At 39.7% G+C, this 27130-nt stretch overlaps 1 protein-coding gene across 8 annotated transcripts in view; it reads right to left on the minus strand.

The window, feature by feature from the left end:
• Positions 1-27130, minus strand: part of myh14 (myosin, heavy chain 14, non-muscle) — a 37708-nt gene that overhangs the window by 10238 nt on the left and 340 nt on the right. For 3 of the 8 annotated variants that reach the window (XM_077597784.1, XM_077597786.1, XM_077597792.1), the window contains exons 2-32: positions 22166-22338; positions 18966-19172; positions 18214-18370; positions 16256-16283; positions 15091-15205; positions 14805-14852; positions 14543-14554; positions 13213-13305; positions 13071-13134; positions 12811-12909; positions 11825-11968; positions 11531-11745; positions 11018-11170; positions 10767-10940; positions 10055-10228; positions 9869-9983; positions 9537-9605; positions 8329-8537; positions 8129-8250; positions 6968-7037; positions 6085-6245; positions 4994-5102; positions 4353-4484; positions 3648-3854; positions 2892-3029; positions 2687-2810; positions 1486-1870; positions 778-922; positions 497-703; positions 303-407; positions 78-230 (exon numbers count right to left, since the gene is read on the minus strand). In XM_077597784.1, the coding sequence (XP_077453910.1) occupies positions 78-230; positions 303-407; positions 497-703; positions 778-922; positions 1486-1870; positions 2687-2810; positions 2892-3029; positions 3648-3854; positions 4353-4484; positions 4994-5102; positions 6085-6245; positions 6968-7037; positions 8129-8250; positions 8329-8537; positions 9537-9605; positions 9869-9983; positions 10055-10228; positions 10767-10940; positions 11018-11170; positions 11531-11745; positions 11825-11968; positions 12811-12909; positions 13071-13134; positions 13213-13305; positions 14543-14554; positions 14805-14852; positions 15091-15205; positions 16256-16283; positions 18214-18370; positions 18966-19172; positions 22166-22324 (4293 nt within the window). In that variant the 5' untranslated portion in view covers positions 22325-22338. The remainder of the gene's footprint in view (positions 1-77; positions 231-302; positions 408-496; positions 704-777; positions 923-1485; positions 1871-2686; positions 2811-2891; positions 3030-3647; positions 3855-4352; positions 4485-4993; positions 5103-6084; positions 6246-6967; positions 7038-8128; positions 8251-8328; positions 8538-9536; positions 9606-9868; positions 9984-10054; positions 10229-10766; positions 10941-11017; positions 11171-11530; positions 11746-11824; positions 11969-12810; positions 12910-13070; positions 13135-13212; positions 13306-14542; positions 14555-14804; positions 14853-15090; positions 15206-16255; positions 16284-18213; positions 18371-18965; positions 19173-22165; positions 22339-27130) is intronic. The other 5 variants (XM_077597787.1, XM_077597785.1, XM_077597790.1 and 2 more) reach the window with 5 other exon arrangements.

Here is a 27130-nt window from a genome sequence, read left to right on the forward strand (position 1 = left end):
TGACCAAACGTCCGGCGACCAAACGTCCGGCGACCAAAAGTCCGGCGACCAAACGTCCGGTCACGAACGAGGCCTACCTGTTGAGTGTGAGTCTGGATCTGCCGAGCCATTTCTCTGGATTTCTCCTCTTCTTCCTCCAGCCTGTCCGTCAATCCGTTCCTCTCCTCCTCCAACGCTCGCACCCGAGTGGCCAGAGACAACTTCTGCCGAGTTTCCTCCTGCAGCGAGTCCTGGGGGAGGGCGTACGAGAAAGTGAGTAGCTTTTCTTTTTTTCCACGAAAAACGTGACCCTGACATGTTACCTGCGCGTCATGAAGCTGACTCTCCAAGCCGGAGACTTCTTTAGATAGACGTAGAGATTTGCTGTCAAACGTGGACAAATTGCTGGAGAGAGACTCAATTTCACTCTGGAAAACAGGAGTCCATTTTTTGTTTAAATTTTTTTGATGGAACGGATGCTAGAATAAAGGAATGTGTCATGTTTTCTTTTCTCCACCTGAAGTTTTTGCATCCTCTCTTCTCTCTCTTCCTTCTCCTGGTCGGCCTGACCCAGACGGACCATGAGCTCCTGCAGCTGACTTTCGGCTCTCTTCCGTGCCCGGTCGCTCTCGGTGCGGCTGGCCTGGAGGGTCTTCAGCTCGGAGGTCAGACTGAGCTTCTCTTCTTCCAGGACCACCTTGGACTTCTCCAAGGACTGACGAGCCTGATTTACGGTCCAATTTTAGATACGGTTGCTCGATTTTTTAGAAAGCAAACAATGGCGGTTTCTCCTCTCACCCTCTTGTTGTTGTCCAGCTCCTCCTGGAGGTTGTCTATGGCCGAGCTGTGCTTGACCCGCAGCTCCGATAGTTGAACCTCGTGGCGCCGCGTCTCGTCTTCCACGCAACGCTGCAGGTCGTTCAACTCGCCCTCCCGACGAGACCTGCGCCGATCAAATGTTTTCTTTATCATAATAAACGTAGCCTCAACAAGATGAAGCTGCAAAGTTGCATTCTTGCGACGAGAAACATTGCCGTTTTGAACAGGCGAGTAGTTACTTGCACCAAAAGATGGCATACATTTATCATGTTGTGACATCTCTCGCTTCATCTCCCCCTATTTGTGCTGTGAGCCCCAAAATCTAAAGTAATACGTAACTACACAAAGAAATCCGAATTCACTGTACCTATATTAGCTTCATTTTCGTTTCAATGTTAGTTCTTTACTATGTATGTACACAGCAACTTAATGAGTGATTCTTATAAAAAATATTTAAAAAAAAAACTCCTTATGAGCTTGCAATGCTACTTCTAGTTAGGTAGCATATACAACCTGAGCCAAAAATAGGGACATCGTTAACATTATTTTTTGAAAATCTTTGAGGAGTATTTTAGTATAGGTGCAAATGTAAACAATTCAAATTTTCAGTCGAGAACTACTTTGTGTCTGCATCGCTAGTTTCTCTGTGCGCCACGGTTAAAACATGGACTCGTTAAATCCTCCTACCTGAGCTCCTGCTGGGCGGCGGTGGTGTCCAGCGTGTCTTCCAGCTCAGTCCTCAAAGCCTCCAGCTCCTCGCTGAGATCCCGCCTCTGCTTCTCGGCTCTCTCCCTCATGCCTCGCTCGTTCTCCACTTCCTCCTTCAGCTCGGACACCTGCGACAGGGCCTCCCTCATGGACCTCTGAGCTTCGGAGCGCCGTGCATTCTCCTCCTCCAAGCGGGTCTGCAGAGAGGTGATCTCCTTCTCCTTGTGGCTCAGGTTGCCTTTCAGCTCGCTGGAGACCAGGCCCATGTCGGAGAGTTGCTCTTGGGCCTCCAGCGCCTCGCCTTCCATTCTCCTCTTCCACTTCTCCTGCTCCATGCGACCTTGCTCCTCACGTTTTAGGCGATCTGAACACACGTACAGAGATTTTTTTTTTAGGGACAGGGCACACCTAGCCATGCTTCAACAAATACCACTGCTTACGAGAGCAGCCATTTTGGGGTCTCACTTATACCCACGCGCATACACGCTGGTGGGACTAGAGCAGGGGTGTCAAACTCATCTTTGTCGCAGGCCACATCGCAGTTTCTGTCAGTGGGCCATTAAGTCTGCCAACTAGGGTTGCCACAATCCATCGACTATTTGACAACTATTTTGATAGTCAATTCATTCAACATTGTTGCGCTACAACTTTTCCAAATCCTTTTAAATCAAAAATCTTTTCCATTGTTTTTTTAAAAAAGGAAACATTTCCAAATATTCTCCCAATTCATCACTCTTAACTTTTCAATGTATCTTCTTAAACATGTCTATTTTAAATTTAGGACCCCCAAACATGTACATTTTCAATTGATCAGGAAACCTGAAGTCGATGCACATGATGTACATGCGTGAAGCACACAAAACCATGCGGTGGGCCAGATCGGGCCCCCGGCCCGCAAGTTTGACACCTGCGGACTAGAGCACAGGTGCATGGAATTCCGCGTATTGATGACATCATGAAACTCACATTCTATTGGCTAACACAGTACCAGCATTGATAAAATGGCTGACACTTGCTGGTATTACGGGCCTTTTATTTACATGACATTCTGCAGGATTACACATCAGACAAATGAAATTCTTTTTTGTTTTGTTTTTGTTTTTGTTCTCTTTCCACTAGCAGTGACGACGATGCTGTCGACTTGTACCTTTAAAATAGTGAGCATTTCTTCTAGTTTCACCTTCTAAGTCAGCGATGACGGCCTCCTGTTTGTTCTTGAGCTTGTTGAGACTTTTGCTCTTTTCCTCCTCCTCGGTGAGATGGTCGGTCACTTCGCTCAGGCGCTCCTCCAGCTGCTTCTTCTCCTGCTCGCCGGTGACCGTTCGTCACTCATTTTTTTGTTTTTGCTTTTAACGGACGAGTGGGGGATTTGTGCCGACACCTACCTTGGCGAGGCGGTCTTTCTGCTCCACAGTGGTGATAAGGTCGTTTTCCAAACTTTTGACTTTGGTTTCCAGGGAGACTTTGTCCAGCAGGAGGCGCTGTCTGCCGCTTTCTTCCTCTTCTAGCTGTTCCTCCAGGTCCTAAAAAGGCGGAAATATTATCAACATGAAATCAATGTAAAAGACAAAGTCGACATTTATTGTTAACAAAAAGATTACTGGGAAAAGAAAGTACTCCAACATATACCAAAGAGGATTAGGGTCATGAAAAAAAGGTGGGCAAGATTCTTACTTTATTCACAGAATTTGATTTTTATTTTCTTCAGAATTTTGACTTGGAATTTATAAGTCAGACTTTTTCTTTAGTGGCCCTAATCCTTTTCCATACATATATGTATACAAAAATTATACTGATACATACAAATGTGTAAAATTAAGATTACTTATGTTGCAGAAAATAATTCTAAAATGATACAACATATTAATTTGTTGACTACACTAATTATGTAGCCTAACCTTACCCTTTCCAAAACCATTTAGGACATGATAAAATTAATAAACTGTGTAAAAAAAATCATGCTTCATCTAACAGGAATTAGCTTCATGTTTTCTTAATGTAAAACCCAAATGATTATTGCTACAAAAACCAATTGCAGTCTCACATTTTGATAATCCGGCATTCAAGTGTACTTCAGGACAATTTTATGCTAGCTAATGAGCTGGACTATAAAGATTGAATGTGTGATGTGGCTTTCCCACCTGAATATTCTGCTGCATCTTTTTCTTCTCATTGGTCATCTGCATGGCTCTCTCCTCCTCCTCCTCCAAGCGGCTCTCCAGCTCGGTCAGGACGTACTCCAGCTCCTGCTTGCGGCCAGCCAGCCTGGACCGCATCTCCTCGGCCTCCGCGAACAGCTCCGCTTCGGCCTGAAGCTGGTCGGCCAGCACGGCTTTCTCCTCTAACAGCTACAAAGTATGGAGGACGGACGGAGATGTGTCAAACGGCCCCATTCATACTGTACAAACGGCATCAAATGCTTTTATATTTGGAATTCTTATTCTCCTATCCGTAGTCACATTCGTTCTTTCGACCCCCGCATCCAAAATGGCACCATCAATGAGTTAAGGAACCTTACAAAATGGCCAAAAATCAACAGAACGCAACAAAAAAAAAGAAAAACGAAAAAAAAAATCCCCCCCAAACTAATAAGAAATGACCCAAAATTTACAGAAAAAAAGTGAACTGTAAGAACCCAAATATGAAAAGGGAGTGATTCAAATTTAAAATCATTGCCTGCCTCTGACAACGAAATGCCCAACTCACTTAAACTGTCAGTGGATGCTCATCTTTCAGTGCCATTGACGGCGGTAAACGTCTAATAAGTTCACTTTTTTTTCGACCAAAAATAAACTGGATCTGCATCCGGACGTCCCGTTTTGTGATTAGAAACAAGGTCGACTCACCGAAATGTGTTTTTTGTCCAATTCGGCAAAGTCCACCTCCACTCGGGAAAGTTTTTCCTTGGCTTTTATCAGCTCGGCGTCTCTCAGCTGAATCTCCTCATCCTGGCGGGTCACCTGAAGGAGGGGCTTCACCTGGCAAGCGCACATGGATTATGATCACAGTGCAGTTGGTTGTCATAGGTACACGGTCGATTGGTTGCCGGTCTTTTGGTCGCCGATCTTTTGGTCGCCCGGAAGGTAAGTGATAATTACCATTTAAATCGTTGCTCAAATTCCCTAAATACAAACTGCAAATGACTATTTAGTCATACTTAATGCCCTAGTAATTATTAGGCTAAAGAAAAGCTCCAAATTACCCGGACTTTTATTGTTTTTTGTTGGAGAACTTGTTAAGACCCTGACTGACGTAGCTTCTTAAAGGGACAACGCACGTACATACAAACTCTTATACACACTCACACGTCCGCTCAGTGAAACTGCTCATGGCCATTGTTGGCTTTTATTGATGCGTAGACCGTGTTGTTTTACCTTGTTTTGTCGCCGGTCTTTTGGTCGCCCGTTGTTGCGGTCGGGGCGAACAAAAGACCGCGGCACACGGTTGTCATATGCCAATTAAAAGGAGTAATAATAGTATGTCAAACCTTTGTGAAAAGCCGCCACCACTGCCAGTTTCGGAGTATGAGATAAGCATGACAGTTCCTCTGCATCACTCTCAGAGCGCTGAGCTGCTGCTGCTTCTTCGTGAAAGCTCTTGAGGACAGAAAAATTGCACATCAACACTTTTGCCCATTAACCACTGAATTAACCTCTCCGTCACATGTTAAAACCATTTTTTGCACAATTTAAAACCAGCCTAAATAGCAAAATTGTACCAGATGCCCAAAAATGTTTTCAAGTTAATGCCATGTTTCCTACACCCTGTAGAAACGAAAAATAACATGTAGATTGGGCCGCCATTAAAAAAAAAAATCATCCTTTGCAAAACAGCTGTTCGAATGTAAAGAAAAGACGATTCCGGACAAACTGGACTTTTTTTGGGGGCTTTTAAACTCCAAAAATTAAAAATAAATTGTCATAAGAAATACATGAATTATCTCAGAAAGCTAATATTGGCATTAGATTAGAACTTTACTTCATCCCTTATTCGGGAAATTTCTTGGTTGCAGTAGCAAGACAGACACAAGACACACAAGACATTGTAGATCTAGTTAAAAAACTGGAGCCACACAGGAAGTCCACAAGGTGGGGACCTTCTGCAGACTGAGGCTGAGGTTACCGCACAGTTCCTCAGTAGTCTAGGGGTTCTAAAGATCATCTTCCTATATTTAGATGGGAAGTGGTCGGCGCAAAAGAAGGAAATAGAACCTTTGTATATCGTAAGTAAAGTGCACTGTTTCGGAAGCATAAAATTCTCCCAGCATTGGGCAGCCAAAGGGTTAAACATAAACATAGTCGATCCTAATCCATTAGAATGGCCACATTTTTCAAATGAACTTTCTGCTCTCTCTCAAAAGTGTCACGTTAAACCAGCGAAACGCTTGTTCGCACATTCTTGGAGACGTGTGGCAATGTGAATGAACTGATATTTCCAGTTGGATGTATTAATTAACCCGCGTGCCCCATTTTTCATGTCATTGCTGGCATTCTGAAGCCGACGCGCCAAATTCCTGTCAAGGACGCGTCGCTTGCCACGTGACCGATGAGCGCGGTTTGACACTTTTGGGTTCCTTACTTGCGAGCGAGGAAGCCCCTGGCCGCACTTTGGAAGCGTATGATGGTGTCGGTGATCTTTAAATCTCGCTCTTCCTCCAGGTGAGCCAGCACGCCGGCTCTGAAGAACACTTTGCTTTGACCCACCCGAAATAGATTGGAATCCAGCTCCAAAGCTTTGATCTGAACAGAAAAAATAGGGGTTAAAACTCTCCTCACCAACATTTATTGGCAAAATTGTTAAATAAACGGGGTTGCCATAACGGCTATTTGTCATGCTTAAAAGGACGGTGTTGCGCAACATCAGTGCTTAAATGATTTATTCTCCCCAAAAAATATTCATGAATTTATTTACCGGGAATTAGTGTGGGGTAAATCAAAGATAGCAAAAAAAGGGAGGAAAATGTTGTTAATTCCATTAGGTTAAATTGTTGGTCAAAAATGAAGCCAAGTACTGTTAGCATTAGCTATGCTAGGCTATAAGATTGAAGAAATGAAAACAAAAAAATGTAGCCAAAAAGAGTATTTTTCTTTTGATCAATTTGTTGTTTGTCATGCTTAAAAGGACGGTTTTGTGCACCATCTGTACTTAAATGATTTATATTCTCCCCAAAAATATTCCTGAATTTATTTACTAGGAATTAGTGTCAACGATAGCAAAAAAGGGAGGAAAATGTTGCCAATTCCGTTAGGTTAAATTGTTGGTAAAAAATGAAGCCAAAAGTACCATTAGCTTTAGCTATGCTAGGCTATAAGATTGAAGAAATGAAAACAAACCAAATTTAGCCAAAAAGATTATTTTCATTTTGATCAATTTGTTAACTTGGATGGGAAGCTATCATTCAGAGAGTAAAAACGCTGTTCTCCCCTATTCCGCGAAACTGGACCGCAGAACGAGGACTCACCATAAGTTCAGATGCCTGTTTTCCATCCATGAAAGTGCGAGGAATAGCATTGGGAGTCAGAATCTCATACCTGTAAGACACATTTGAGTCAGGCGCCGAGATAAGTTCACGACATGCAAATACTTCAGGGAGTGCTCGGGTTACGAGGACCTCGACCTATGCCGTTTCGACTTTATGATGCCATTAAGTCCCTGGACCCTTACTGCTGAGCTAGTGCAAGGGGCGTATCTTTGCTTTTTTCCCCCCAAAGAAGAAGGCTAGGTTTGCTAGGTTAAGCCAAAAAGCTAAACGAACTGTGGAAATTAAACCACAGCTGGCTCCGAGGACATTTAATTGTTTCTAGGACTATTGACCTGACAGATCACCAAGTTCCGGGCCAAGGACTGTTGATCTGAGTTCGCAATGAAGATCTGTGAAGGACTCTTAAATTGCTTTGACTTGGATTCCGGCAGATGGCGATAATCGAATCAACTTCCGAAAATACTCGCATCGTGTTTCAAAATACTGTCGGTTCACCTTGTATGAAAATTATTATGCTTACTTGTGCAAATTCTTGCGCAGGTGTTTTTGGTTTCCGACCTGATATGCAATTGTTGTTGCAGTTGTTTTTTGACCTTAATTGTGTTATTCGCTTATGCAATTGGATTGAATAGATTCCCTTTTAATTGTTTTGATTTGATGTCTTAAATTGGCAGGAGATTAATTTGGTCCTTTAGAATGTCACAGTGGCGAGGACGAGCCAGGACTGATTCTCACTTACAAGTTAACGCCGGAGATGTGCCCGATGCCTTCCTTGTATTGTTTATATTATATTAAAGTATACCTATTAATAAACCTATCAAATATCTTAGATTGTGCAATATTTTAGAATTTACCTTGCCAGGATGTGACTTTTTATATTTTTATATTACTTATTTATGTTTTTTTTACTGGGAAAACACACTTTGTGGAGTAGCACCACCAATTTTGTTATACGCAGCTGTGTATGGTGACAATAAAGGCTTTTGATTTGATTTGAAGGAAGTACAATAATAATGTTTATTATTTCGTCGTTTTTTTAAGAAGTATTTTAACATGAATTTCATCTCTAATAGGGAAATCCGACTTATGCGGAAAGAGTCAAGTAACTCAGACTCGCTATAGAAACCAACCCACACTAACCTCTGCCTGAACTCCTGGAAGGGGATACGGTTAGGGAAGCCTTGTCGGCAGATACGGATCCCCTCGAGGACCCCGTTGCACCTCAGTTGGTCCAAAACTAAGTGGGGCGCTAGCTTGCCGGGCTAAAAGAGACAAAAAAAAACAGGTTTTTAATCTGTCTTTTGTTGCGAGAGAGGAAGAATTATTTTGCGGCGTCTCACTCTTTTCTCATGGTTTGGAATAATGCAGCGTAGGAAGTTGGGGTTGGTGTTCCTCAATGTGGCCATCAGCTTGGCGAGAGATTCTTTGTAAAGTTGTCCCACCGTCCTGAACATACCCTTCTTGGTTTTTAGTCCGGAAGCGCCGAACGTGACCGGCCCGGTGCTCTCGGCGGACGATGACACTTGGTCCAGACTTATGATGCGGTCCACTGGGCGGAAATTTAAAAGTAGAATAGAGTTCAAATCTTTTTATATATGACATAGCACTACGGCTATTCGCTTTGGCCAATAAAATGATCTGTTTTTTATCCATATGATCTGATCTGGACTCATCCCGTCAACTTCATTTTTAGGTCTATTTATAAACTAGTATTTTTTTCAAAAATGGTATTTTATATTATCATTAACCTAGCAGGTGCAAAAAGATGAAATGTATTTAAACCTGAAGATTTGACTCTTTTTGAGGGACTTAAATGTGCCAAAACTATTCCGTTTGCATCTGAATATACTCGATTAAATATGACAACTAATGAAAGCGATTTTTGATTTTTAGGGCTGGTTGATTGTATGATCATGATTGTTGATTGTGTCATTTTTTAAGGTGTGCGCGTATTTCCTCCATTAAATCATTGGGAAAGTGAGTAATCGTACCAAAGCAGGACTGAAAAAAAGTTGAATGAGGCTTAGTGTCTTCAGTTCCAAGGACAGAAAACCGTTAGGATAAATCATAAAAGTCACGTATAGAAAAAATTGTCACCATCAAGATTGGATGATATGAACAAAAAGTCAAGATCATTTTTTTTTTCAACTGCCGGCCCTGTTAGAGAAAGAAAACACTGTCTTTTTATGTCACTATTTACTTACGTGTTCTTAAAACAATACTTTGCATCTCAAGAGTTCATTTAGGAACAATTAGGTGGCTTCTTTGGTCACTGCAGTACTGGATATTACACTAAAACTATGCAATCTACTCATTCTACTTCTACTAGTAGTAGGATTGACACATAAAAACGAACAAAAAATACAGGGAACCCCCATATTTTCAAGTCAATTCTTGCTATTGAAAGCAAAAAATGTTGAATCCAATCATTCTTAATGAGCCCTGTCGTTAAGAGGGTTCACCGTATTGACAAACAAATAGACTAAGACTAAGACAAACACATTGAGAGTAGAAGGGAGGATTCATGCAGTGGTGAAGAGGAACCTACTGTCGGAGCCATTTGCCTGGAGTGTGGTATAGTTGTCAAAGAAGTAGACGCGAGGTAGAGTTTGAATATCTGAGGAGGGATGCGGGAGAGCAAAGAGAGGAAAAAAAACAAAAACAAGGGCGAGCCAGGAGTGAATCAAGAAGAATCAGGAAAGATTGAGTCGAGGACAGACGGATAAAAGAATGATGCGTGATCCACAAAAAAAAAAGAAAATATTGAAGTTAGTGGAACTTTGTTGCTTGTATTTGATCGAAGGCCTTGAGGAGAAACGGTTTCGATTTACGCAAAGTAAATCCGTGGGGAAAAAAAAAAATAAAAAAAATCGGTCTCACCTTCCTTCCACAACTCAGAAACGAAGTGATCAGATGATTGGTGGAGGAGAGACGCCACGTTGTCGTTAAGGGGGTCCATGTTTTTCACCAACCAATCGTTGGCTTTGTAGTCAACCTGACGTTGCAGGAAAAAAAAGGGAGATGAGATTCTACTCTATTTGGTGTTGTTTGATTCTTTTTGAATACCTTGCCGGCATAGTGAATGATGGAAAAGTCAGCCTCGCCGCGTGGCTGCTTGGATTTAAAGAATTTGGGGTGGTTTCCTTGCTGACTGGTCAGCTTTTCAACAAATGATTGGTCCGTCGCTCGAGGGAACCAGCACTCTTCGTCCAGTAGGGCCAGAACTCCGGGAGGGTGGGCCTAGGCGAGGGGAGACCAGACAAATTTCCAACGTATTACATTGGAAATGTTAAGGATCAGCACTTGTTGCTATAAAACAATTTTTTTCCCCTCACAGAAATTAAAGGACGCTAGTTGAACTCTTGTATTTGTTAAACAGAATTGAAATTTAAAAAAAGATTGGGTTTTTCAAATGTTTTCTTTTTTTTCCTCCCAAGAATTAACCTAATTAGCAGGCATTGACGGCGCTCTGCGTCCAATCCAGTTTGACTGGGAGGTCTGGCAGCAATATGATCGCTCGACACCAGACGTCAGTGTGAATTGATTTGATGTCTAAAACTGTCAGTGGCAGTGAATGAGTTAATATAATGAATAAAGTAAATGAATATAGTATAAGGATATTGCAATATTTCTATTTACTCTTGAAATAAATCTGGCAGAAAAACTTCAGGGAGGGCGAAAAAGTAAAAAAAATAAAAAAAATAACTAAATAAAATCAACCAAAACGAATGAATTTACAGGCCATAGTTTGAAGAAGCGTTCCCTAACATCTACATACCGGCCTTTCAATGAGATCAATACACGGCTGCAGGTCGAGTCCAAAGTCGATGAAGTTCCACTCGATGCCCTCGCGTTGGTACTCTTCCTGCTCCAGGATGAACATGGTGTGGTTGAAGAGCTGCTGCAGTTTCTCATTGGTGTAGTTGATGCACAGCTGCTCGAAGGAGTTTAGCTGCGGAGGTGATGCGGAGGCATACGTGAGAAAACATTTTTCGAGAAAGGAAAAAAAAAAACATGATACCAACTCACCAGGAAGATCTCAAAACCAGCAATATCCAGGATGCCGATGAAGGAGGCTCCCTGTCTCTGCCTACGGTCCAAAGCTCTGTTGATTCTGTACACCAGCCATCTGAATAGTCGCTCGTATGTGGCTTTGGCCAGGGCTTCCACGGCAAAATCAGCCTAAAGAAGTGGCATTTCCAGGTGACTTACTGTTGTTTTAGGGCATTTTAAGGTTCCTTATTGACTCATTGTCTGCCATTAAAGGCAGCGGTTTGACGGATTGTGGATAGGAAATTGAGCAAAATGCACTTGATCAAGCAACTCAAGGTTTTGTAGCGCCCTTGTCGAAAAAATTTAAGCATTTAATTCTGTAAATACAATATGAATGAGCTACAAAATGCCCATCAGAAGAACCCCGCTAAATATACTGAAAATGTGGGCTGAGCAATGTTGACATTTTCATCAACTCACTGCCAGTGCAGATTGACAGCAGAAAGACAAAAAGATCCACAGAATTGTATTATTATGATGTTTTTTTACCTGTTCTTTAGTTTGGGCCTTCTGCACGTACTCCCTGCCCACTTTGATCCTTGGCGTGAGGATGGCTCGCGTGAACTCCAGCACGTTGATGCCCAGCAGGTGGCATAGCTTCTGAGCTGCCGTGTTGTCGGGCATGGACGCTTGATCGTGGTTCTTCTCCTTGGTGAAAGAAATGTTGCCGAACTGGAGCACGGCCGATATCACCTTCAGCATGGCTGTGTAGATGGAAACCAATAATTCAGGGATGCTCTTTGCCAGTATGCAAACAAACCATTGGCGTTCGGCGCCACTTACACGTGCACTCCTCTGGGGTGAAACCCATGATGGCCATGGAGTCCATAGTCTGGGTGAAGTTCTCTGAATCACTCTGACCGGGAACGCTTATGGAACCTCCGCTAAGAAAACGGTACTCGTCGGCAGTTCCTAAGAGCAGGTCAGCTGTGAACACATCAGAAAAATCGAATTAGTGTTGAATCAGAAGCACTGACCCACATTTATGGCTAAAATTTTAACACATGTCTCATGACTAAATAACACTGATTTTCTTTTTATGGGTCATTCCAGAATTAGAGGAAGTTATTTACCAGCCATTAAACTTGAAAAAAGCCAGACAAAATACGAAAAAGTGAAGTTTCTGAGGTCAGCATTAACAGCTCGTAAACAGCTAGTTTTTAATCCTGAGGATTAGCTAAAATTAGTACAATTTTGCTACCCTGTGTGTGACCTGCAACAGCTATGGTAATGATGCCAAATTTAAAAAAAAGTTCCCCTCTTATTTACATAAAAACCCTCATGCTCAGCAGTGGCAGCTAGTAAAGAGTTAGCTTCTATTAGCAAGAAAAGCTAACAATAAAACAGCTTTGCAACATGGTTACCTGAACTATGTCAAGTATTATTTTCCCAAACGTATTTACATAAATTAGTTTCAACCTCTTGGTCAGCAGTAGCAGCTATCTTAAAAAGCTACTCCTGAGAAAAAGCTAACATTAATACATTTTTGAATTGAATTGAATGCTTTTACTGTCATTAAACAAGTATAATCCAAGTACCGCAACAATCTTACTGCCTCGATACAAAATATTATTTAGTAATTTTTCTTCACTTGTACATACATGGGTAGCAGTAAAAGCTAGAACTTCTATGACTATGCTTTGTATATGACCCGTTATTTCAGAATGTAGCAGAAAAGTGAGTGTTTTTCATGAAATCTTCAGCTAAAATGTCATCCAATTTTGGAATGATGCTCTTGTGTTTTATCCAAGTTCATATTTTGGACTCACATTTAGTTGCGCCAGGAGCTCCATGCAACATTTGGTAGAAAATGTGGAACGTCCGCTCATCTTTGGCCTGTCGGGTGGCCCGCGACTTTTCCAGGAGGTCTAAAGTTTACAAGTCAAGGATGTTCACACACTGATATGGAGGAAGAAGGGAAAAAGGAAGGAAGGAAGGAGAGATGACAATATCCTCTTTCAATATGGGAGAACAGCCAAAATCACTCCCACTTTAGCGGCAACCTTGACTTTTCAGACGAAAAGGATACAGGTTTCGATATTGGCACCAACGATGTAGCCCGTAACATCAAAATTAATGCGGATGAATTTACCCTAATTCGGCATAGAAAAGAGGGTTTTAGACAAAGTCAACTTCAAAAGTCAAATAAAACCAAAGAAAAAACCTCTTACAAATCGTGAGGAATTATCATTTTTAGTGGTTTTTGCATTGCCAAAGGCCTCCAGTATGGGGTTGGCTTGCAACAATTGTTTCTCCAGCTCCCCCTGTGGAATCAATCACAGCAAAATCAGATAACTTTACACACAATACAACAGTTGAGACTTTTTCGGGGGGTGAAAACAATGTATTTGAAGATTCAAAAATATTCGCGAGTCATCTTTCGGTCGCGGCGACACAAAAGGATGGCCAAAAATAGCCACGACACACACTGACAGACACACAACAATGGTTCTCAACGCTGGTCAGAACAATGGACGGACTTTTACGAGGGAACGGCTGGATATCTTGACTTTGGAATCACCGTCACGGGGTTAAGGAGGGCAGCTTCTCGCCTGCTGCAATGCACGACTGCGGCTGTTTTACAGCGCTAGTCATCGACGGACGGCGCGATGACAGATTATCAAGTGCCGTCAGCCACACTGTTGTCGCAGCAAAAAGCCATTTTTAGACCGTGCGGAAATTGAATGGCTGCGCTGCATTTCGCTTATTGACGTGAGGGGATTACGAACTAATGAGCCAGTCTTTGTTGTTCATGAAAAAGCCTTGAAATAAGACCTGGCAGTTTTGAAAATATTTTCCAGTTAAGGGCTGATTTTGTTAAACTTGTACACGCTTTGTTCTCACTATTTGTATTCGTAAATGTCTCAACTTTAGTAAACATAACCTTACCGGTAGATAGTCTAAAAATAGATATCAAGTACAACACTCATACATACTTACCTTAAGGTAGATAGATGTATACATTCATGCATAGTGAGAGTGTAACAATTCACATAGATGTATTGATTTGCATTTTCGGTTTGATTCACTTGCGTTAAGTCTTGGTTTTGTTTGATTAATAAAGTATAAAATAAAAGTATTATTATTAGTTTTAACCGTCTGGCAAATTTCCACACATGGGATGACAACTCTAAACTTTGATTATTAATTTTTTGTCATTTTCAGGTTATTGCTGGTTGCCTATTTATGCATAAGTTTAAGATTGTTTAATTGTTAAGTTTGTTTATGTCTTAGTTTAATGGACTCGGGGTGTGATTTCTATAAAAAAATATCACCTAACGGTCTTTTATTTATTTACACAAGTTTACATTTAGAAAAATACATGCATTTGAACTATTTATCTTTCTATATTTTTTTGTTATTGAAAGTTAACTGAATCAAGGCCTTCAAAAACTTGAACCGAAATACAAATTTTGCATACCGTTGAACATTTAAACATTTCTTCGATAGTGTCATCCTTCATCCTCCCAAATAAATCCCCCAAAGTTAGTGCATACTCACATATTGCATAATCTGAGGAATTGTGCAGAAAATTGGAGTGATTGAGTTGTCAGGTGAACACAGATGGGATCAACAAATGGGACAAAAAGACAAGAGAAATTATATGAAAAAAAAATGAAAGCTGTTAACATGCAAACACGGGCAGGCATGAGTCACGGTTAATTGTTCAGAGTCACGGTTAACTGTTCAGAGTCACGGTCGATAGAACGTTAGACGAAGGCTGAAACGAAAGGAACGTAGAATAGCGGAAGAGGCAACTCACCTTGTTGACCAAAGTGGTGCCTCTGGTTAAAGAGCGATTGCCATCCATCTGAGCAAGCGGTTAAAAAAAATGGAGAAGGAATAAAGAGGCGGAGAAAAGCGAGAGATAGTGTCACTTTGGAATCGAGAAATAGTAGCGGAGATAAAAGCCGAAGAGTGAATTCCGGGTGCTCGTATTTCAAGGAGTGAGAAAAAAAGAGAAATACTGTCGTCGGCACGATCGCACAATTTAGCGCCAGTCGGCAGTATTGAAGAATTTAGAGGGGAAAAAGAAAATGAGACGGTACCTGCAATGCTTCTTTGGTCCGGCCCGGGGTCGCGCCCTTGTGAGAAGAAGCCACGTGAGCCAGATATTGAATGACTTTTTTGGTGTTTTCGGTTTTGCCGGCACCAGACTCGCCCCTGAAAAATCACCTTGCATCACTCAAAGAGGAAATTCATCAGCGCCATTGAGTGAAGAATCAATGCGAGTGATGTATAGTGATACATTATACAAGAAAATCAAATGCTCTTCTATTTGATGGCATTTGTGCAACCGATTCGCACATTTTATGACATGACGATATTGGCTGCCGTGATTGAATTTGAGGGCCTCCCAAGCATTTAATATATGAGAAATTCAAGGTTACATTACAGATTGTTGTGGAAACATTTAAAACATTAAATAATTAAAACTATGTTGAGGATTTTGAGCGATGTTTTGCATTTCTTATGATTTTTGTTCCATTTTGTCTGATCTAAATTCACTTCACAAATTTGTAAATCAATGTTTTGCCTTGCCTTTATTTAATGTGACTGGTAGTTTTTACACAGTACCGATCACCATTGTATTTAATAGCATTAGCATTAAGCTAGCAGGTGTTTAAAAAAAATCTATTTTGTATTCTAGTGAATGTGGAAACGTGTTGTTTTATGTGGGTCATATAAATCTGTAATAACCCAGCAGAAAACCAAAAGACAGCTAAAAAAAATTATTTCCCATCTTTGAAAGGGATTTTATTATTGACTACATGCAAAGTAGCCACAGTCGAAGTTTATCGCGGTTAATGTAGACCAGAAATGGCCGTGATAAACGAAAAACTGCGAAGTAGAGTCACCTCTATTTTATATTTATATATATATATATATATATATATATATATATATATATATATATATATATATATATATATATATATATATATATTTTTTTTTTTTTTTTTTTTGCTTTAGTAAAAAGTAGAAAATGTGTAAAGTTGCACTAAAACGGAATTATTCTGAAAATACAAGATTTTTTGTGATATTCTTCTTGTGTGTAATGCAACTTTTAATTTTTTTTGCCTGATCTCTATAAAGCTTTGGAAAAACTAGAACTTAATTTTTTTTTTTTTAAATCTGAATTACTTAAAACCATGATTGACACCAATATTTGAAATAAATGCAAAACAAATACAGCAACAACGGCCTACTCACGTGCACAGGATTGACTGATCTTCTCGATCTGCATAAAGACAGGAAAAAATAAACTGTTAAAATACTTACATCACCTATTTGCATGTTGATTTACAGACAAATTGCGTGTTACAACAGTGCCAAGCGATTCAAGTTGACGTTGACTTCCTTCGTTACGTTCTACCCTTTGCACGCCTAATTACACCCACAAAACTTTTTCTCCTCCTGGCAAACCTCGACCGGACATTTTTTTGGAGCCGGGCTACTCGTAACTGCTTTCACATGTGTTCAAGCGGCGAATAATTCATACTGGTCTTACTGGTTCTGTCACCCCAGCAACATGCCTACAGCCATCCTTTAGGGTGGTGGCTAACACAATTCAATCTGCCCTGTCTTGTTATCGAAGGAGGACACCCTGCGGCTGAGATATTGCTCAATAAACCGCTCGCTTCCCATATTTTCAATCGGTACTGTTTTTATATCATTGAGCTGTTTTACTAGTTTTGTTCCAACTGTCACAAATCATAACTGAAATCAACTAGCAATGGATAAAGATGGTGTTAATTCATCTCCCACGACCAAAACACCTTAACAAATTGTATCATCAAGTGTAATTAAATAATAAAAATAGAAGTCTAATTTTAATTTAGAGCAAGGGTGCCAGACTTGGGTTGGTTCGCGGGCCGCTTTAACGTCAACTTGATTTCACGTGGGCAGGACCATTTTAGATATATTTAGATTTTTTTTATAAATGGATTAAAAGAACTGGATTAAAATCCCTGAATATTCCGTTTTTATGGATCTAATACAATGTTTATTTGAGTTTTTTTATATATATATTTTTTTACATTTTACAAAAGGAATTTTGAACTAAAAACACAGAAAATGGATTAAAAAATTACAATTATTTATTTAAAAGGGGGAAAATAAGGAAATATAATATACAGCTATATCTATCATTTTAATTTGATCCTAAAACAGAAAGTCGACACTCATGATTTACTTTCCCGGGCCACACAAAATGATGTGGCGGGCCAGATTTGGCCCCCGGGCCGCCGCTTTGCTTTAAAGCAACAGAAAGCTATTACATATTTATTGAGACAAAACCATTTGTCCATGATAAAGAATTTCCTAATAAGGGTACATAATACAGTTACATAGAAATAAACTTTAACAACTACAAGAGATTCAAAAATTTGTGAAGTCATTTTTGTTTTGAAAATATTTGCCTGCGTTCTGTAATTTTTCTTAAAATTTTGGTTGCTGAAACAATCTTTGTACGAACAGTCAGCCTGTTCATTGATTAGCATCGTCCGATTAAATTAAGATAAGCGGATTAAAAGCAAAACTATGTAGTAGTTATTTAAATACGCAAAGTGTAATAATCTTACTTCACTTGTTAGCGTTTTCTTTGTTTAGCCTTGTCTGATAACATTAAGCTAAGCGAACTTAAGAAAAAGCTGTGTTTAAATGTGATTTAAATCTAGTTTGACGGCAAACTTTGACAGGAAGAATTTAACAGCTTTTTTTGTTCCAACTTCCATACTATTGCTGCTAAAGTGGGGTTTGTTAGCGTGTTTAGCCTCGGAGATGACGGCTAGAACTTAAACCTTAAAGTTAGCAATATATGTATCATCGCAAACATTTTCAAGTCTTTATTTTTTTTACATAAGTATCCATTCCTGAAGCTGTAAGTACTTTTGCCACCTGAAAATCTGTTACTAATAATCAGTATGACGTCATAGCGGCATAGTAAGGAGTTAGCAAAGCCACTCCTTGGCCTTTTGAAGAAAAATACGATCTCAACGAAGTTCCATTCACTTTTGATAAGCCAAATACCACTCCTCGGAATGGCGCGCACGGGGCGGACACGCGACCAAAGATCACGCGTGAAGATCGGGCATGGCATTCCATTGGAGCCGAACTGATAGCGGATTCGCGGGTCTCGCTAGGATGTCAAAGATAGCCACGCAAAGTACCTTGCAGCATGCTGCGATAGGCCGCTTCAGATATGGCGTATATGTGCGGCGGCATCTCGTGCCGCTTTTTGCCTCGGTACATTTCCACAATGGTCTCGGTGTAGATGGGGAGGTTCTTGTAGGGGTTGACCACCACACAGAAGAGGCCGGAATATGTCTGGAAATTGAGCAAATAGTCACAATGAGTGGGCAACGTAGCTCTTTTCCCTCTAATGTAGACATTGCAGAAAGTATACTTTAAAAAAGTCACCTAAAATCCATTCCCATGAAATTGATAGGCAAAACATCCAATGATTGGTAAATCTGTTTATTAATATTGCTAAAAAACACGACTCGTACGGTGTTTGTAAGGTTTTTGGGGGGTTTGTAAGGGGAATCATAATCATTTATAAGGGCAGTTATCGGCAGAGGTTGACAGGTATGACACCACCAAAGTCAGTTCCGCCTCATTCACCGACTGACCACTTAGGTTAGAATTTAGCACCCACATGGGGCTAGCATCTTTCATTAAAGCCCTCAATCAATCACTCAAGACTGCGGCCGCATCCCGAAATTGATCGAAATCTTTTTAGCTCTCGTCATTCATTCCGTTAATGCACGACGACATCCCAACTCGTTGACTTTATGGTACTTGACGGTCGATTCGGATGAAAATTGGACACCCGAGCCCAAACTGTAAATGCGAATATTCTTTGACATGCTAGTGTTGACATGACTTTTGATTTTCTTGGACGTTGGGAGCGAGCACTCACGTAAATTAAGCCTGAGTAATATCTTTCCCTCAGGTTGTGCAGCACGGACGCTTCGTTGAGGCAGGTGAGGTCGGCCATGTCCTCCACTTTGCTGAAGCGCGGCGGGTTCATCCGTTGCACTTCCTCCCTGGACAGCGTCATCAGTCTCTGGCTGTCGCTAAGCTCCACCTCCACGGCGTCGCCACGCTCCTCCTTGATGCTGGCCGCCTAAAAAAAAAAAGACCCCAAAAGACATGGATTGGACGTCTACTAGTAAAAAACCCATTCGTTTCGATTTAAAATGATTGGACGTCTATTACAGTCAATGGCACAAAGAGGTCTTAAAAAATAACATTCCACAAAGAGGTCATAAAAAATAACATGCAATTTCAGTTTTTTTCAGAACGAGTATTTTTTCACTGCACGCAGGAAAACCCATTTTGATTGGCTGTGCTGTGTTGTGTATGTAATTGGTATGTTGCCATGGTGACGCAAGTGTTTTCGGACTGAATGACTCAGCTAACGCTAAGGCTGAAAGTATTCTCGATACTTGACACTCAAGGAAGGGAAAGTAACGTTATTTAACGACATGAAAAAAATTTATGCGTGCTTTTATACGCTATTATTAGTTGAAGTTGTCAAATTTAAGATGTGTGTAAACCCGTTGGAATTTACGATCTGTGTTACATACCGACTAAACAAACAAAAACTACTATGATGAATTTACTATAATAAAATGTGTGCTTTTCTTTTTAAAATTGACAGTTTCCTATTACATTGTTTTTTGGGCCGTTGCCTCTTTTTATTACATTTTAAAGCAATCTATTGTTTCCATATATTCTTGCCATAATTAGGGATTTTTGGACTTGAATTCAAGTGAATTTAATTTTTTTTGGAGTCCTGGACTGTATTAAGAAAAGGCACAGTAATAAACCAGACAGTCATATTCCAGAGATTATCACTCTGGCACGATGCTAAATTAGCATTAGCATCCTGCAAAGATTGTTTCTTTATATACCATAAATTTGAAAAATCAAAACAAGAATTTAATAATACGCCACTTTTATTCCATTGTAACATGACTTCTTGTAACAAAAAAAAAGCCCTGTACCATTATATTACATTTTTCTCTTGACATTTTACTTAACAATGATTGTTTCAAAAATATATATATTGTTTCGTAGTTACATGAGTATCATGACCTTTATGTAAAAATAGGGTTGCTGAAATTATTTAATAAAGCAAATCGGGAATTACGCATAATTACGCTACCAGGAAAGGCAGGCAAACCGACGACCATGTTGTTTTACCTTGTTTTGTCGCCGGTCTTTTGGTCGCCCGTTGTCGCGGTCGGGGCGACCAAAAGACCGGCGGCCAAAAGACGGCGACCAAAAGACCGGCGACCAATCGACCACACACGAAAAATAGCACTGACATGAATAAAATGGCCGCCCGTGTTGAGCGGCTAAATCTTGGAAGTTGCGGCTTTAATTTACATTGATCAATTGTTGAAATTGTTTTTTAAAAAAATAATTAAAAAAAGATTTTAAAAAAATTAATATATTTTAAATGCTGTAATACGAGCAAAGTATTTGTCCAAACCAGAACAATCCTTCTGACACTACACAGCACTTTTGAAATTCCATTTACTGGAATGCTAAAAATGCTTTCACGCATCACAACTATGCTACGTGACGTTACAGTAGTAATAACAATTCTCACACCTTTTTAAATTTCAGTATGACCCTATCAATCTTGCTTGCACTTTTCCTAACAACATAAGTCAAATGTTTTCATACAACACCCTGTCATGTCAGGAAATTTTCTGGGTGGAGCCCTTTGAGGCAACCATCTTGGGCAATTTACAACAAAGTATTCTCACACATGAACATATTCCTGCCATTTGTAAGACCGATGACTACATGGTACATCAAATCCAACATTCTGTAAATTCTCATGGTGACAGAAAACACACACAAGAACCACCACTGTCATGTCACACGGCGTCATACATCATTCCCGGCTCGGAAGCACATAGCTGAGCGTATGAAAAAGTCTAGCAAAAAATATGCACGCCTGTTTGATTGACTGTAAAATGAAGTCGACATCTTTTTGTGAAGGGACGCCATTGTTCTGTGGCTTTTTCCGAAAAGACGGAAGGACGTCAAATTCACGTGGCGTCCCGCGATAAGCGTCAATCGCTCCGAGCGGAGTGAGCTAATTGGAACTAATTGATATTACGGCGAAAAACGGATCGGTCCCGAAGCTACGTGGATTTGTCGTAGAAATGCAGGCGCGGGACGCGTTTACACACCCTGCTTACTTGTTTGACACGCCCTGCCCTAAAGATGCATGCTCAGGAGTAAGAATTGAGTATGAGATCCGGGTGGTAGTCAAAAAGAAAAGCAATCTTATCAATTGTACGACTCGGGGATAGAGCAGTTAATTGCTTAGCGATTACATTTATTGGGCTTTCTGCTAGTGGAATGTAGCATTGTGTTGCTAAATCCCCGAGTTGACGAGGAATGAATGAATGGGTAGCATGTTTTTGGAAATGTTCACTGTATTTGATTGGTCGGCTTTTCACCGGTGCTTTTCGTGTCCTACGTTGAGAGAAATGTGAAAATCGTTGAATATTGCACGATGGGATTTTTTACAAGAAAACAAGCAGTTTATTAGCCAGAAAAAATGATTTAGTCATACTTGAATTTAAGTCCCAGGATTCAAAAATTAAATTATGATACGTGAAGCCCGTTGTTATTTATTCTGGAAAAAAGGTGGAATTTAGGTTTTTTTGTAATTCTTCATGATTCTTTTGACAGGTGCGACCTATACTCCGAAGCGAAAAATACGATATTTATCGACGTGTACTTTCCAAAATCAGGTAGGGAATACATTAAGACAATCCTTTTTAGATACAGTAATCCCTCAATTATCGCGGTTAATGTAGACAAGACATGGCCTTGATAAACGAAAAAACCCCTATTTAAAATAAATAAATTAAAATCTTTTTCTGAGTTCTGGTCGCAAGCGGAGGACAGGTGAGTGGCTGTGGCTTGCGAGTTTTAGCGTGGATTTTCAATTCTTTTATGAAAAAATAAAAATATGTAATTAAAAAAAAAATTTCCCCGAAAAAAAATTGATGTAGTGAAGCCGCGATATTCGAGGGATTACTGTACAATGACAGATGAAGGTAAGTTGGTTTTCCAACGGTCACTCACCTCGAAGCCATGCTTCTCCGAGGGCACCCACACCAGGCGCTTGGCCGCCCAGTCAGCCTGACCGGCGGCGGACAACTTGGAGGCATTGGGGGCGGGGGTACTCGGAGCCACCCCCGACTTGAGGAAGCGGGTGGCTTCATTCACGCCGCCCCTGGACATGATGCTGTTTGGCACTGTGACGAGGAGAAGCAAAAGTCAAACCCAAAAAAAGATACATATTACAAAATTGATGCATTTGGCATAACTTGTCTTCTTTGGAAAATTGCATTCCAACTGTGTGTCGATGGTTTCTAGTATTGCAAAAGTACCACTTTCACATTCCGGACCATAAGTTGCAGTATTTTTATCGTTTGCGACTTGTACTCCAGTACGAATTATTATATCATTACCCAATTTTTTTTACTCCTGTGTTGAAGGTTTAAACATTGGTGAGTGGACCCATAAAATCACTGGTAATTTATAAAAACAACTTAAAGGGCTTACCCCAAAAAAAATGTAATTAACTTTTTAAAAATTAATATAATATGAAAATAATAATATAAATTGCAATGAACTTTAAAAAATAATATAATAAAATAATATATGATAATAATAATAAATTGTAATGAACTTTAAAAAAAATAATAATATGATAATAATAAATTGTAATGAACTTTAAAAAAATAACATAATGAAATAATATCTGATAATAATAACAACTTGTAATGAACTTTTTTTTAAATTAAAATAATTTATGATAGTGGTAGTAATAATAGTAATAATAATAACAATAACAATCCTAATAAAATTTGGCCTATTGTTATCCCTATTTTTAAATGCCTTTCAAGATGACATTTCTGTACTTTTTGAGGGATTCCATCAAACAAATTTCGCTCCAAAACTGTGACATATATATTTCATTCCCCTTCATTGTGTATTTTTTTTGCCTGGTGTAAATTATAGTTCAAAAAATACGGTAACCGTAATACTATTAAAAGGTAAACCGAGTTTGTTAAACCGCCACTTGAGTCCCACACACCAAAAACACGACACGCTACTACTAATCAGATTAATCCATTTGTTTGTTTGCGTTGGCATAAAAATGCATTTTGCCATTTGGGAGGACCAAAAAAAAAAAATGCATTTGAAATGTACAGCGAACCAAAGAGCAGTATTAGCATTCAGGGCACATACAATATGAACGTGTACCAGTAATGCTCTAATTGGAAGACAGAACAAATCAAGGAGAAGACAGCGATGGAGGAAAGGGTGAGTGAACTGACTTGACAGCTCAGCGGAGGGGGAGGGGGAGGGACGGCGCCGGGCTAGTCAGAAGGGGAAAGGAAAGTGGGATAGGACGGGTAGTAGAGAAGCAAGGTTGGCAAAGCAACTAAAATTAGACCACCGTCTACTATCGTCTTTCGAGAGTACAAAAGTGCCGACAATAAAGCTTTCTAGAGCGTAATTCTGTGAAAGATGAGGCGAAATGGCGAGGTGACCAGCGTGAAACGAGGGCGGAGGGTCGGCAGGAGGATTCGAGATGTGTTCTGACGTGGAAGTCGTTCCGTGAGAGGCAGTCACTCGAAAACTTCTCAATGAGGCCACGGCGATTGAGACAGTTTAAACCGCTGGCCGCTCAACCCTTTAAATTATGATTCAAGTATCATTTAAGCGCTAGTTTTATTAGCCTATCTCGTGCGTTCTACATTACGTGTAAGCATTAAGCTAGTAGACCTTACAGATAAATGTTTGCTTAAACCTGTCATTTTATTTCAGATTGGAGTATTCTTAAAAAAATAGGGCATCCATTTTTTTTTTTACATTTTTTCCTGCTCAGCCCTCAATATTAGGTCATGAATTCCCATTGGCCTGATTTGTTTAGCGAAGAAACCAATAGTAATTTTGATTTTGATGGTTTCTTTTGCCATTTAACAATATTTGAAATAATGATAGTAATATGGTTGCAACTAACGGTTGCTCATTTATAGTGATGTTAGCTTGTTTGAAGCTAACTGCTTAGCTAGCGTCAATGATGAAGATCAAACTCAGTAATAAGAATGATTGTCTTGTTTTGTTCATATGCATACCAGAGTGGCATGAAGTTGAGAAAGTCACTCAAGGCTATTTCTTATAAAAATATTAAAAATTGAAGCCAGGAAAATATATAATATATGTATATAAATATTTGCTCTAGCCATTCTTTTGGAAAACTGCCTGAATTGTTAGTTTCTTAATCCCCAAATTTGCCCCCAAAAAGACAATGAATCCATGAAAAGACCAATAAATGTCGCAAAAAACTGCTTTCTTAAGTTCAGTATGTGGCTAAAATATAATGTTTAGTCCTCCAATTGTGAAGAACACACATCAAAATCTCTTCACTATGTTTAAATTCCATTTTTTAGCAAGCACGTCCAATAATCTCAAGCTTTCACTGATTAGCGAAGCATGCTGATAAGAAATGAAAAGTATGGAGCCGCCCTCCACTGTGTGTGTGTATGCAAACTATTTATTAGGTGTATTCCAGCTACGGCAGGTATGTCATCAGGCCTGATTCTTGCCATGCGTGGTTCTTATTTTTTTGTCTGTTGATGACAAGGCGGAGAATTTGTAACCCCGCCACTACCATACCTGTTTCAATAAGACAGGGTGTGTAACAGACAAAAGAGCCACCACCACCTGGCCAGACAGCCTGTCAGTAGTAAAACGAGAACTTTGCATTGGTTCGTTTGAGGATAAAACTGCCGTTTTAGTTTTTCCTTCTCCAATTAGCATGTTACAGTTAAAAATATCCACTAATAAGCTTGTATAGCTTCGCAAAGAGGTGTTAAAATGACACTAACTCAATTTCCCTGATGCTGAGAATGCCAGAATTGCAATGTGAATAAGTGGGAAAGCTATAAAATGTTAATTCCACAAAAACCTGCTAATAACAACGACATTTAACTGTTAGTTAACAACAACAAAAAACGTAAGAAAAAAGATATGCAACTGCTGCTTTCACTGTGGCAGTCAAGCTTGCTGACCCCTGAGCTAATAGACCAAGCTAGCTTCAGATAGCAAAATACTTTGATGTTCGAAGGGTGTAAAGTTTCCCCAAACTTCTACACGGATAGAACTTCAGTAGCTCAGTAGTTAGCACGTTTGACTGCCAAGATAACTGACGCTATTTCAAGAAGCCTTATTCTGTTTTAGCCTCAATTTTATGACCACCCTGACATTTTAATGGTAACTTAAACTGCTAGTATTTCTGTGCAAATTTAGTATTTTTTCCCCATGTAATTATATTAAACAAAAAAGATTTTAAGTTACATGAGCGGGGTAAATTTACATCCTAAAAATTCAATAATATGAACATAACCTGCACAAATAAAATTATTTGGCAAGTTAGTTGTTTAAGCATTATGATGCGTTACAAGGCAATGTGGCAGCAGCAATATCTCCATTAATTCGTTGAAGTCAAGATTTGAAAAAAGGAACCACAATGAGTTTGACTGCCAACCCTGTAATAGAACAGTAAAACATTGGGATTGTTGGTAATAAACTAGTCGATTTTGCAACCCAATGAATCGGCAAAAGTTAGCAACAATGAGACAGTCATGTGACGGAATGTGGCCATTTCCATAACATTGTCATCATAAACCCTTTGTTATGTGCAACCTCTTGTGAGTTTGGCGAGCGTGGGAGATGTGGACTCATTTGTCCACAATTCCGTCTTGTTAGTCCTGTTCCGACACACACACACGTGTACATTCAAAGGAAGGCGCACACACACACACGCACACACACACACATAGAAGCAAACAGCTGCCCTCCATAGCAACATCTTGAATGCTGAAAAAAAGAGACAACAATGCCCTAAACCAGGGGTGTCAAAGTCATTTTGGTCGCAGTCCTTGGTTTCCTTCAGGGGGCTATAATGTCTGTCAAATAAAATAACCACAGTTCCAACGATTAACATCGGTAACTAATGTATTAGAAAATGAATCAACTACTACTTTGATAGTTGAGAAATCCAAATCTAAATTGTCCAAATATTTAGGTTTTTATAGGCCTCTGCCTCGTTAATTTGATCTATTTTCAATATATATTTTTTAAATATATAAATACCAATATTCATAGAAAAATATTGAAGCTACATTTTTTTTCAATTAAAAATGTGAAATATTTAGCTTAATTTTCTAATTTATTGTTATTTATTTACATTTAAAAAAGAGGAAAAGCTGCAAATAATGTTATGTCGATGAATATTGTCTATAAAGCAACAGCAATATACATACCAGACTGGGGTCATTCACTAGTATAGATAGTCAGTTTTAAAGTTATGACAGAAATGTAGACATGAGTAAGAAATGAATAATGAATTTATGCTCACAGTTCAATGTTCTGTGTTCAAAGCAATACAGGCAGAAATAAACCAGAATGAAGGTGCTAATTGGGAACCACTAAACCAAGAAATGGAAGAAAATCCCATTTTTTTGTCATTTTATAAAAACAATTTACTCAAGATAATGCATTTTTATATCCTTTTTTGGATAGTCAAATTGGAATCAAATGGAATTCTAATTGAGCCAGACACGCCTTTCTCCTCCCGGCTTTTAAGGTGCATGATGAGGAATTTTATCACCGGGGCAAGGGTTGTAATATGGCTATTATTATATGAGGCGGAAAGCACACCTATGCGGCTTTTCGTGGGGGACCTTAAAAATTGATCCCCTCACAAAACCACGCCTTGATCGATCGATTACAAGGATAACCAAGGATCACAGGGCCTTTATTCATCTAACATGTGGAATGCAAAAATGACACTTTGGAATAATGTGCCCATTTTATCCCTGACAAAACGTGAAAAGCTCACAATCAGCCACACCTCACAAGGCTTACACTGCGTAATGAAACGGTCATAGTCAGCTGGTGGCTTTCCCTTTGTAAAAAGCCATTACAAGGCACAAAGATAAAAAAAGGGACCGTGAACGCCTCACCAGCAAC

This window comes from Stigmatopora argus, chromosome 4, assembly GCF_051989625.1.
Source record: "Stigmatopora argus isolate UIUO_Sarg chromosome 4, RoL_Sarg_1.0, whole genome shotgun sequence".
Lineage (NCBI taxonomy): Eukaryota > Metazoa > Chordata > Actinopteri > Syngnathiformes > Syngnathidae > Stigmatopora > Stigmatopora argus.